The 13,997-nt window shown below is 37.3% G+C and overlaps 1 protein-coding gene across 1 annotated transcript; it reads right to left on the reverse strand.

Moving 5' to 3' along the window:
* Window positions 1-1,723: 1,723 nt before the first annotated feature.
* On the reverse strand, window positions 1,724-4,117 carry LOC107889853 (uncharacterized). Its single transcript, XM_016814401.1, has one exon. It carries the CDS (start codon window positions 4,115-4,117, stop codon window positions 1,724-1,726), a length of 2,394 nt encoding a protein of 797 aa, XP_016669890.1.
* Between the last annotated feature and the right edge of the window lie 9,880 nt (window positions 4,118-13,997).

The raw sequence follows: 13,997 nt of genomic DNA on the forward strand, positions 1-13,997 counted from the left end.
AGTCTGACGAGTCCTTTGTGCAACCCATCATGTCGCAAAATCAGGTGTAGTTTGGCAAGAACTGGTTCACCTACCTGAAATTGTACGTCCCTTCGATTTCGATCCGCCCACTTCTTATTGCGCTTACTTGCCTTGTGAAGACAAGCTCTAGCCAATCGTTTTGCTCTTGCCAATCTCTCGCAAATCGATAGGCTGCTGGATTCGGTCCCCCATAACGAGTCGCAACAGCATTGGGTGTAAGTGGCTGTTGTCCTGTTACTATCTCGAACGGACTCTGGTTTGTCGCCCCACTTCTTTGCAAATTGTAAGAAAACTGAGCCACATCTAGCAACTTTGGCCAGTCCCTTTGTGTGGCACTCACATAGTGCCGTAGATATATCTCCAATAACGCATTCACTCGTTCAGTTTGCCCATCGGTTTGTGGATGCATGCTGGTTGAAAAGTTCAAGTTTGAACCCATTAACTTGAACAACTCCGTCCAAAATCGTCCCGTGAATCGCCCATCTCGATCGCTGATGATAGATTGTGGAACTCCCCAATACTTCACCACATGTCTAAGAAACAAGCGAGCAGCCTCCTCAGCAGGACACTCCTTGGTTGTGGGGATAAAAGTTGCATACTTCGAAAACCTGTCCACCACAACAAAAATGCTTGCAAATCCATCAGATTTAGGCAAACCTACAATAAAGTCCATGGATAAACTCTCCCATGGGCGCTCCGGAATAGGTAAAGGCTGTAGCAACCCAGCAGGAGCCTTCAACTCGATTTTATCTTGTTGGCACACCAAACAAGTTTTCACATAAGTCTCCACATCGTCACTCATGTGAGGCCAATAAAATCGATCCTCCAAGAGAGCTAAAGTGCGGTGCATGCCTGGATGTCCAGCCCATCTTGAATCGTGACATTCCTTCATGACTTCCTTTCGCAAGTTCCCATGTTGGGGCACATATAAACGTTGTCCTTGAGTGTATAATAATTCTCCCTCAAGCCAAAATCGTCTCGTTTTTCCCTCTTTAGCAAGCTCAATCAAATTTTTGGCCGTGGAATCGTGGGACAACCCTTCTTGAATGCGCTCCAATAAGGGACTATTGGGTTGGCTTATCGTTGCAAATTCCATCTTTCGGCTAAGCGCATCAGCTACAATGTTGGCACTCCCCGGCTTGTACTCCATGCTAAAATCAAACTCTGCTAGGAAAACCTGCCAACGAGCCTGTTTGGGGGACAACTTTTTCTGGGTTAGGAAATAACTATTTGCAACATTATCAGTGAATACCACGAACCTGGAACCCAGCAAATAGTGCCTCCATGTGCGCAAACAATGCACCACAGCAGTCATCTCTTTTTCTTGGACCGTGTATCTCCGTTCTGTCTCATTCAGCTTTCGACTCTCGAAAGCAATTGGATGTCCTTCTTGCATCAATACTCCCCCAATTGCATAGTCTGAGGCATCCGTGCATACCTCGTACGCCTTTGTAAAATCCGGTAAAGCAAGTATAGGTTCACTCACCATTGCTTGCTTTACTTGGTCAAAAGCTTTCTCACACCGAGAGTCCCAGTCCCATACTTTGCCCTTTTTCAATAAGTCTGTCAAGGGTGTAGTGATCTTGGAGTAGCCTTCAATGAAACGTCGATAGTAGTTTGCTAAACCAAGAAAGGACCGCAATTCCGTTACCTTGGTTGGTGGCTCCCAATCGGAAATTGCTCGGACTTTGCTTGCATCCATTCAGATCATGCCACCTCCTACAATATGGCCAAGAAAAGGCACCTCTCGTTGGGCAGATAAGCATTTTTCCTCTTTGACATACAGCTCATTTTCCCGTAGGACTTGGAACATCTCTCTCAGATGTCCAACATGCTCCTCAAGCGTCTTACTATACACCACAATGTCGTCAAGATAAACAACCACAAAGCGATCTAAGAAAGGTTGTAATACCTTATTCATTAGGGTGCAAAATATTGCTGGAGCATTTGTCAACTCGAACGGCATCACCAAGAATTCAAAAGACCCATACCGAGTCACACAGGCTGTTTTGGGCTCATCCCCTTCGGCTACTCTCACTTGGTAGTACCCCGATTGCAAATCCAACTTAGTAAACCATCTCGCACTACCAAGTTGATCGAACAGATCTGCAATGAGAGGAATGGGATACCTGTTCTTCACAGTGATCTTGTTTAAGGCCCTATAGTCAATGCACAATCTTAAGGACCCATCATGCTTCATTTGGAATAACACCGGCCCTCCAAATGGGGCTTTGGAAGGTTTAATAAACCCGACATCTAGAAGTTCCCTTAACTGCTTCCTCAATTCCTCCAACTCAGGTGGAGACATTCGATATGGTGCCCTTGCTGGTGGCTCAGTATTAGGCAACAACTCAATCTTGTGATCTACCTCCCTCTTTGGTGGCAATGTCTTGGGCAACTCTGTGGGCATTACATCTTGAAAAGACTGCAACAACTGCTTCACTTCTTTTGGGATTTCTTCCTCGAATTTCTCCTCCACATTGTTCCTTAAGGTGGCTAAATAGGAGACTTCGTTTCTACGTACTCCTTTGGCAAATTGGATTGCCGACAATGTTTTGCCTTCTATGTTTCCCTTTCTTTTCATTCGCACCATATAACGATGGTTCGAATCAGAGATCATCATGTAGTTCTCGGAAGGATGAATATACGCATTAAGTCGGTCAAACAAACTCAATCCTACCATAAAATCATAATCATCAAGTGGGATTACCTTAATGGTTGCCATGCCTGTCCACTCGCCAAGTTTGAGTTCCACCCCTTTAGCCACACCCGTTATGGGAATACTTTCTGAGTTTACCGTTTTTATTCGACCCGAATCTTCCTTCACTTTGAGACCGAGTTCCTTCGCCATCTCTTTAGACATGAACAAATCAGATGCACCAGTATCAACAAGGGCATTCAATTTTCTGTCTGCCACGATGATGTCCACAAACATCAGCCCATTACTCGTCTTGTCTTCAACACCACCCAATATCGTACCAAGACTTTTGGTGTCAGGATTGGCCTCTTCGCGTGCTTCCATAGCATTGAAAGCGGCCCTCTTTGGACAAACACTCAACCGATATGGACCTTGGCAAAGAAAGCATCTCATTGGCTCTTTCTTATCCCCTGGTCTACCATTATAATTCCTTGGGGCTTCGCCACTCCTTTCTGTTTGCTCTTTGTCTCCCCCACCATTGCCTTTGGGTCTTGGCTTGGGTTTGGAAGCATCATTATTGTCAAACTTTCTCCCACCAGCTTCGTAGAAGTTCTCTGCCTCAGCCATAGCTACAGTCAAATCGGTGATGCCTAGGCGGCGCAACTCTTGCTTAGCCCACATTCTTAGCCCATCCTCAAACATATAAAATGCTTCCTTCTCATTCAAGTCTGAGATCTGAAGCATCAGCTCACTAAACTCCCGCACATAATCTCGAATAGTGCCTTGTTGCGTAAGCCGGCGCAACTTAGCACGAGCCTCCTTTTCAGCATGCTGCGGATAAAACTGCTTCTTTAACTCTCCTTGGAACTCCTCCCAAGTCCCAATGGTCGTTCCTCCACGTCTCTCATCCGTGGACCTACGTCGCCACCATAAGAGAGCAACATCAGTAAAGTAAATCGAAGCAGTGTTTACCTTTGTGGCATCATCCTCAATGCCCATTGCTCGAAAATATTGCTCTAATTCCCACAGGAAGTTGTCCACTTCTCTCGCAGACCTAGCCCCCTTGAACTTCTCGGGTTTTGGAACATCTACATGGCGTTGCTTCGATCTTGAAGTCAACATCCCATTTCCCAGAGCGACCTTACAAATTGTGAGCTCCCCCTTAAGCTCAGCAATCTCCTCTTTCATGGCAGTCACCAGGGCCTCAAGAGCTTCGTCCCTTACCGTCAGCTTGTCCGAAGTGGATCTAAGAGTGTCAAGCACGAATACTTTGCTGTCTTCCCTCAGTTCCTCCATACGGGTTAGGACCACTTCGAGTGTCTCCCTCATGTCACCAACAGACTCCTCGAGATTGACCACTCGATTTTCCAAGCTCGACAACATGTCCCTCGATCGACTAGCCTTCCTGGCCCTCCCACGGGTCTCTATTGGCTCATTCTCACCAACTTCTCTCGACATCCTTCAATAGTGCTTTCGAAAGACTGGCTCTGATACCAACTGTCACGGACTTAGGATTTTTGCCTCACAATCCGTACGGCCTTAGGCAGTTTCTTGCTTTAAAAACTCCTAAGTCAGCCTAACTCCCACAATTTGAGGATTCAATAGAATTCCCCTTTGAAAACCAACACAAACGAAAGCAACTCAACGATCAAACAAAGGCGAACGAATAACGAAATAAGAACAAGCCACGAAATATCAAGAACACAAGAGAGAATAATGTTTGAGTGAATACTCTCAAGAACTCTTATTATTCCTCAAACTCAAGTGATTTACAATGAGGGAAGAGGTCTCTTATTTATAGTTGAGCCTCCCCAAATCCAACGGTGCAAAATTAAGTACATCAACGGCTATGATTAAAGGCCACCTACCACCAAACCTTTAAGAATATAAAATCATATCTTCTAAGATTACATATCTTATCTAAGATATGTAATCTTATAAAATAATATATTATATTTGTCTAACTTGTAGATGGGCCTTCAATCTCTTCAAGCAACGGGCCGGTCTGATTAGGCCAAATGACCTCCTGCCTTCTTGATGGTTCACACAGATGTGTCATGGTTGCGGGCTCCCATGCGCAACCCATGACACTTGTACCAGGATCAAAGACACTGCCAATGAAGCTATACACCTTAGCAAAATATGGCAAAACTGCACAGTAAACACATAAGTTGGATAGAAACATGAAAACAGACCAAAAGAACATCTAAAAAACAAAAATGGAATCACCATTAGTATGTAAACATGAAAATGCACAGCTTTAAACAAACCAACTTTGCATGTGCAGAATCATACTCCACAAATCTCATAAACATTAACTTCTCCTAACCAGAATACCAACTTTATGTTTACAGAGGCCTTGATCAAAACTAACATAACTGTTGATTTATAACTTATATAATAAGAATCACAGAATATGCAGAAAGTACCTGAGCATTTAATTTCAAGAGAACCATGTATTCGAAGGAAAAGAGCCAGAAAATGAACAATGTATGCAAAACCTGGTCTATATTTCAAAACTGGAGTAAAGCTTTCATCTAGTACCAAATACATACATATATAGAGACACAAACACACAGGCATACATCTTCCATTACCTAAATCTGTTTCTTGCAAATAAAAGATAAGTAAGCTTCTACATGATTCATACTAGATTGCTAATCCTAGCAGAAAAAATGTATGATTCAGTTTCTAGAGATGTTGAATCTTTCATCATAAACATAAAAAACATAAAAGGAAAAACATGTTGAAAAAAACATAAATGTTAGGGAAGACAATGTTTACCTTGATTGAATTGGAAATGTTTTCTTGAGGGCTTATTTGGAGATGCTTGGGATTGATCTCTACTTATGTCGAGAGACTTCCCTACTCATTGCATTTGAAGAACAAAAGTCTGTTTCTGGTCGACAAAATAATCAAATGAGTTCTAAAAGTAAACAATATTTAATGATTGGTATAATATTAATTATATTTGCTAATAACAGGTGGGAATAAACAAATAAAATGATAAAAAAAATAGAAGCTACAAGAATTACTAAAAATAAAGCTACGTCAACAATGGTATCATGAGAACAAAAATTAAAAATCCGAATTAAGTAAAAAAACAGAGAAAAATATAAAAGAGAGACAAATAAGGGGACAAAGGGCTGGTTTTGTTGGAATAACCGAAGTTGCCGGATTTTCCACTAAAAATCATAGCTAAAATTCTAGGGAAAGACAGTAAGTAACAGTCACCCTAATGAAGACCATTGTGAGGAGAAATAGGACCAAGCTCAATACCATTAAAAGACAGTAAGTTACATTGTATACATATTATCATTGCAATTTGGTATAAATATTTCCTATTATCCCAGCAGTGCTAACTATCACAGCCAGTATTAACATTAACCACGACAAAAATTTTTCTACTCTGCTCAAGCTTATGCTCTCTTCTTGCTGACTTATCCTCAATACAATTAGAGCAGGGAACGTAAAACCTAAGGAAACAGCTATTGTTGCTCCAGTAAATTTAAAAGCTGTCCATATATTTGGGATCATAGTAGATCCAATAAGCTTAATCAGGGAACGTAAAATCTGGGCTCATCCTTGGAGCCTCTATCTTCCCCTCAATAAGCTTAATGAATGCAACAGCAAAGCAAACCACAACGAAAACAACAGCGACAGCTACCGAAGCAGCCAAAGTCATGCTCAATATATCAATCCTATCTAACACGCAAAGTGGAGCAAGAAAAACAACCATAACAACCAGAACCAATAACTTCCTATGATCCTAAAAAACATGTCCTAACCACTTATCGAAAACCCCAATATGACGAACCAAACCAGACATAACATCACCCATAATAATCAAATAAACTATCAGGACACCTGCATTGTTGACAATTATGCAAATCTCAGACAAAACCCTAGCAGTTCTCCCCATTGCAATTTGCACAACTTCCCCATAAGATCTAGCTTTACAAGAAACTGCAAACCTAATCAACATCTCGACACTAATTTCAGACAAAATCCCAACCAGGTTTATCCAAAAAATTCCCTAAAACAAGCCCTAGAACCTTTATAGTAGCAGCTAAAACCATGATTCCAGCACCAATAATTATGGTGGTTAAGTTAAAAACAGCACTAGAAACACCAGACCCGGTATTGGGTTTACTTAAAACAAGGGTATAACCATCCAGATCAAACCCATTTCAAACCATTTCAAACCAAAAAAAAAGGTAAGTAATACATGAAAAAACAAACAAACAAAAGCACACAAGGAAAATAAAACAAAACAAAACAAACGCCCCAAGTACGAAAGTTGAGTTGCTTTAACACGCAAAAACTGAAGGATTAGATTAATTGGTTTAAACCATAGTTGAACTAAATTCAGTGTTCTATAAGGTGACTTTTGGTTTAAGTAATATTTTCGAATTCAATAGGCTGACCTTACCGCCAGTTCATCATTGACGATATTTTAAGGAAAGAAAATAAATACTGTTGAAGCTTCAAGGACCCAACGAATAAAGTGAAAGAAAAAAGCGGTATGGCTTAGCAGTTACCAGAAAGTTTAGGATCGATCGGTGAATAGTTGATGTATGAAGAGTTGGCTCTTCTGGTTCTGGTTCAGACAAAATCGAGTGAGAGAGAAGTGCTTTGCTACTTTTTCATAACATTCAGAAATTGAACTTTGTACGAATCAACTAACCTTGATTTGTCGATAAAATGAATCGATAGGGCTTTCTTCTTGTATGTTTTTCAGTTGATGATCATTGGGCTAAAACCCTAAATATGAAGCATATCACTATCGACGAGAGAAAAGGGAAAATAATTAGGGATTTCGGGGATGGGGGAACAGATTAAGGGAAAAAAGGGGACTTGGGAAAAATGTTAGGGATTTTGGGTTTGGGGAATTAGGGGATGATTTGGGGAAAAAGAAAGAGGGTTTTCTGTTTTAGGGATTTAGGGAAGGAAGAGACAAAATGGGGGAAAATTACTTAGCAAAAATCGAAACTGATTTCGGGTAAAGGGCTTAAACCATAGGAGAGAAAAAACGACGCCGTTTCAAATAAGGAAAATTTGTGGCGTTTTCAGAAACGCGCCGCTAATGAGCCCTTTTGCGGCGTTTTCAGTAAAGCGCCACTAACGCCCTTTTATCTACACTACAAAACGACGTCGTTCTAATATGAGCTGTGGCGTTTATATTACAAACGCCGCTAAAGTCGCTACTATTCATAGGAAACGATGCCGTTTTACTCTAATGTATATTGAAGTTTTATGGCGTTTTCTAAAAAAACGCCGCTATTTCCTCTCTTTTGCGGCGTTTTATGTATAAACGCCGCTAATACGTGAATATTTTATAAAAATTGATCAAAATTTAAAACTATATATATTTAGAATTTCTTTTAAATTATATCTAAATAATGTTACTGTGATGTACAAAATATATATTTCAATCTTCAATATATTAGGTTTAGTACAAATTCGCAAGAATATCATAAAATTCTAAATATTGGTTCAGTCTTCAATAATAATATACCTTAAACTTTACACCTCAAAATATAAACTTACACTCTAATTAAACCCTAACTATAGTTAAAATTTTATTTTTGATTTAATACACATTTTAAAATACATATTATGTATGCATATAAATTAATTAAATAAAAACATGATGCTATTTATTATATCAAAATTAATTAAATATTTTACAAGATCTAGATCAAATTACAGTTCATGTACACAATTGCACACTAAACCACTTTTCATATATATATTTATATATTTTTTAAAATAATAATTTATATATATTTATCTTATATACATTTATCTTATACATTAAAATCCAAAATTATACTCTAAATTTAAAACCCTAAATTTCAGACTCTAAACCCTAAACCTTGGACCACAAACACAAAACCCCTAACCCCAAACGTTAAACCCCAAAACCATTCGGTAACCCCTAAACCAACCATAACTCCTAGACCATAAAGCCCAAACTATAAAGTGTACTTTAAAAACTGTTAACCCTAAACCATAATATTCGTAGACATATTTTTTGGAATTCGTGTGGCCAATGTAGTTGTAGTACAAATTAAAACACACATGTATATATGTTTATATTCTTATATTAAATAATATGAGTATATATAAAATAGCTTGAATCTTAGTAAAATCCAAATGTTCTTCAGTTAATTTCTAGCTAGCTAATAGTATCATTTCCTTAAACCCTTAACCTAAACTTACACCCTAAATATATATTATAATCTTAATATATATTAGAAGTTTAATATATATATATATAACAAGGGACAAAAGTAATTCAAATAGAATCTTAATGCTTACCAAAACTCTAAAATAAATTAATTTTTTTATCATTAATCATAACCTCTAATCCCTAATAGCATAACCCCTAAAACATATATATGTACCTATTATTTAAAATAATAATTTATATTTATCTTATTTAGATTTATATTATAAAAAAAATTCAAGATACACAAGTTAAGTAGTTTACCATATTTACCTCTAAATTCCTAACCCCAAATCTCAAATCCTAAACTCAAGGCCCTAAACACTAAACCATAACCCATAAACCAAATTACTTTTTTGCGGCGTTTTCCTAAAAGCGCCGCTAAAACATCGGCCTATAGCGGCGTTTTTCCAAAAGAGCAGCTAAAACATCGGCATATAGCGGCGTTTTTACAAAAGCGCCACTAAAACCTCTACCTATAGCAGCGTTTCTCCAGAAGTGCCGCTAAAACCTCGACCTATAGCGGCGTTTTTGTAAAAGCGCCGCTAAAACCTCTACCTATAGCAGCGTTTTTCCAGAAGCGCCGTTAAAACCTCGACCTATAGCGGCGTTTTTCTAAAAGCGCCGCTATTGTTCAGTTTTTAGCAGCGTTTGGGCCAAAAACGCCGCTATTGCTCAGTTTTTCGCGGCGTTTTGATCAAAAACACCGCTATTGTTCTGTTTTTGCGGCGTTTTATTGCAAAGGCCGCGAATGTAAAATATTTGCAGCGTTTTTTGTTCAAACGCCACTAGAAACACCGCTAAAGCCCTATTTTCCTGTAGTGTAGAAGAAAAGGAGAGAAAAATATTACCAAAATCCATCAGCAAAGGTTGGGGACAAATCTTTAGCACCGCCGTAAAGAGCTTCGCCAGATTCAGAAACCCAAGCTCCTGATTGCGGTTTAAACTTGTTGACAATATTAAAAACACCTTTATAGGTTTGGGCAACCTGATTTAAGTAAGATGGATCTTGAATCTTGGTAATCATGTTTGGATCATCACCTGCATATGCATCCATCGAATTAAGAAACTGACCCTACTAGTAATAAGTAAGCCTCTAAAAACTCTTCAATGAACACTGAATTGAGACATATTTGGATACCAGGTCCAAGATTATAGATATGGTGTGTAACTCCATCAACAACATCATGTCCTAAAACTTCTAGGAAGGAATTAAACCATTTCTCATCATAATAGCCATTAGGACCTAAAACCTTTGGTTGAGTTTTGGGATCTGGGTGTAATTCTTTCACTAGATTCTTAAGTACTACTATGTCTTTTCCATATTGTTCAGCTTCAACGCTTGCACCCATCCTAGCTCTAGAGAGCTGATTTCCTGAAATAATAAATTGATTAAAATACAATTCGAAAAGTATAATGAAAAATAATCTCATGCAAAGCTTCGGGAAAACAAATTTAGTTACAAATTCATAAGAATCAACTTTGTATCCCTTGGAAATAGTATACTTCATGAAATCCCTTGCATTTTGTGATTTCCAATCGCCAACCCAAAGACCCTTTTCGATTTGTGACCGATTTCTTCCGAGAAGAGCATTCAACCCGAACGTAACCTTTACTCTTCAAAATGTCATATCAATAAAGTCAATGTCTTTACTAAGAAAAAATGGAATGTTTAATTATTTTTTGGAATAAATAGAAATACCAACCCAGTTTGATTGAAAATTTTATTGAGTTCGTCCCATCTTTCCATGGGAAGGCAGCCCTGAGAGAATCCGAATAAACTATCTTCATTTTTCATGAAATTGGGGCAATTCTTAACTCCTCCTACTCCGTACACCACTTGATCTTGCAACGACCCACCAACTTTGATTCTTAAAGGATTGAATGTTGAAAGTAATTTCAAAAATTAGTCTGAAATTGTTCTTACCAGCTTTGAACCAAGTTTAGTCCAACTCGTTCACACAACCACTCTTACGAGGTGGCTTTTAACAGTATCCGAATCGCAATATTTGCAATCTCATTTGGACTACCATGCATGAATTAATGATAGAGACATGTAATATTATATACGTAGAACTCACCTTTTATTGCATTTATCAGACCCTTCTTTTTCAAATCCTAAGAAAAACATAAAGTACAAGAAAAGTCAAAATTCATGTAAAAGACATTGTTCATACAAGCACAATAAAATATTCTTACCAAATTTAATAGTCCAGCCTTTCCCCAAGGACATTGATTGTAGTTTCATTTTTCAGTAGGCCACCAATCCAATGTAGCGCATACAAAGTTATCAACAGTTTCACCAATTGATGTTGCTCATTGAATCACAACGTTCACATTTTGCGTCGACGAAAGCGATATCTAGGAAACAAGGATTGCTAGGCTGAATATGCATTTCAAATCCATATTCACGATATCTAGATATTAGGAAAGAGCGGGAAGAATTGAGGGTAATGCAATTGTAATCATGCATGCGTTTATATATATGCGTGTATTAAAAGTTTGTTACAATTAGATACGAATTTAAAATTGGTTAGGAAATTTAATCGTGGTAAAGGCATCATCATCATTTTGTTTAAAAGTTACAGTTTTGCAGCTGCAACTAATTCCTTTTCAACTACGGTCGAGATAATAATTCCAACTTGTTAGTTGGCAAGGAAATTTCATTTTAAAACCACTTTTGGGCCGTCTACCATTTAAATTCCAAATTAAAGGCTTGTATTGCTTCTTTAGCTTTTATGTCTTGTTGTCCGTATTGTCAATGGAATAGGAATGTGGGTTTTGTCACAAGGAAAATTGTATTTTGAATAATATTTTAACAAGTAAATATTGCATGTTAAGGAAGTATGCGGAGATTATATTATTGCAATAATTAAACCTATCATTAAACTTGAAACTTTAGAAATTCCGTGTCCACAGTAGTAGCATATTTGAAAAAGTTTCCCACATTTTTTTCTTCAAAAATTTTCCGGAGAGGACCTATCTCCTTTCGCTCCAAAACCCTAAACCTCCTTCATGAATTTTCATAAACTCTATCGTATCTTAAAATATTTGCGTACGTAAAAGAACTTTCAGAGTTATTTTAATTTACTCGATAATTGAAAGTAATATATATTTTAAATCAATTCTATTGTATATAGATTTCAGTAGAAAGTTTTTTTCCCTTTATTTTATAGAAATGATAGACCACTGGGTTTTTATAAGAGAAGGAATTGTTGGTTTTAAGAATATTACACCGGGCCTTTACAAAGCACATCTTAACGACGATGACATGAACTACCAAGACAAAGAAATGCTTGCTTTTGTTTTCAGTGTAATGAAACGCATAAAAAATCAAACCGTTATAACCTAAAATCCAAACCCTATAGGGATTTTTTATTTTATTTTCCTAAAATTTTCTCTCCTTTTGTTATATTGAAAATTCGAAACCAATTAGGGAAGAACAAATGCCGCCCAAGTGCCCATATTTCACCTTTTATACAATAAAACCCCAATAGCTAAGCCACCTACCTAGTAGATTTGACACTTGGCTCTGTTGGCGAAGTAGTACAAAATTCTTTATTTAAAATTTGCATAGTATATTTTCCATCGAAATTCGAGGTTACTGACATTGCAAAATTACTAAAAACTATTAATTACATATGTTTGAATGTTTATAAACTTTTTAATTTGATATAAAGTTGTTTGAATTATTTATGTTTTTTTAATTTATGAAACTCTACCAACTGATGATTATATTGTGTAGATGTATTTTTTTCACATTTGCACCTATCTTATTTTTCTCTGAACCATTTTTTTTTACAAACGAGAGGAGTTAACCCCTATTCAATTATATTTTTTTTGCACACATTTGAATAATATGGGGACTAGATTACCCTATTTTAATTTGAGATGGACTGAATTGCTCGTGTCCTAACATTTTATTGACGTAAGTAGTCAATTCCGTCATTAATTGCCCTTTTTTGCACACTCTCTTATAGTACATGGACTAAATAGGTCTTGACTCTTTTGTACAAGGACCTCCTGTGTTATTTTTCCCTACTAACTAAAAGAAGTAAAAGAGGAAGTATCATATACAGAAAACAAGAATAAAAGAACAAAACAAGCCGTTGGAAAGTTATGAACGAATTGGCTACTCAAATTAGGCATCCAATGCGCGAGTGGAAAGAGTACTCAAATCCCACAAAATCAGAATGAGGAGGTTAAAGTAGAACAATTTCAATCTTCAACAAGGATAGGCCAATACCAGTTCCACAATGGCCCCAAACAAAAGAGGTTGTTTGTTATCCTTAATAAAGTTTCTTTTCGCCAAACATTGAAAAGGAATATTATTTTCTTCAAATAGCGTTCATTTAATTCTTATTTTTTGTTATATTGTAATATTCGGAAAAAAAGGTATTTCTAAGGTAACTAAATGAGTTTCGATTAATTGTATTACATTTTATTGTGTTCATCTTTATCATTAACACATGTAGGACACTGTCTTTAAATTTGAAATTGCACTAGGAAACTTGTGACAGAAGATGTAGGGAAATGATGTAGATGGAAAAAACAAACATTGGAAACATGCCGAATCTAATATAAAAGCGACAGTGAGTGATTTATCCCCGGTGGATTTTTTTGTCCATGCAAAATATAGTAAGAAATGAATTGAGATAAAGGTAGAAAAATCGAGGGATACTAAAATCTAAAAATTCGTACATAACTAAGAACAATAGTAACAACTGGAAAAATAAGTTAGAAACTCTTGTCACAATCTAAAAGTTCAAGCAGGGTTTAAAGGTATTACATTTTAGATAAAGTAATGATGTAATTTATGCACAGGCAGGGGCTTGAAAGTCTCTGAAGGTTACATAGACTATGGAATGAGCTGCAATAGAGATGGGCGTGGAAGCATTGACAAGCTTTGGTTCCATCGTCGGAATGTCGAATGTTTCTGTTGGAACCATTGGAACATCATTTAGCAACACGATTTGACCTTGTATATTTCCAGCTAGCGCAGCCAAATGATACTCCTCTCTATCCTTGGAACCTCTAAATTCAGGCTTCGCAACATCTGTGGATCTCGAATTACGACTCTGGTGCTCGTAATTTGAAAGGGTGACG

Source organism: Gossypium hirsutum, chromosome A09 (assembly GCF_007990345.1).
Source record: "Gossypium hirsutum isolate 1008001.06 chromosome A09, Gossypium_hirsutum_v2.1, whole genome shotgun sequence".
In the NCBI taxonomy this organism is placed as follows: Eukaryota; Viridiplantae; Streptophyta; class Magnoliopsida; order Malvales; family Malvaceae; genus Gossypium; species Gossypium hirsutum.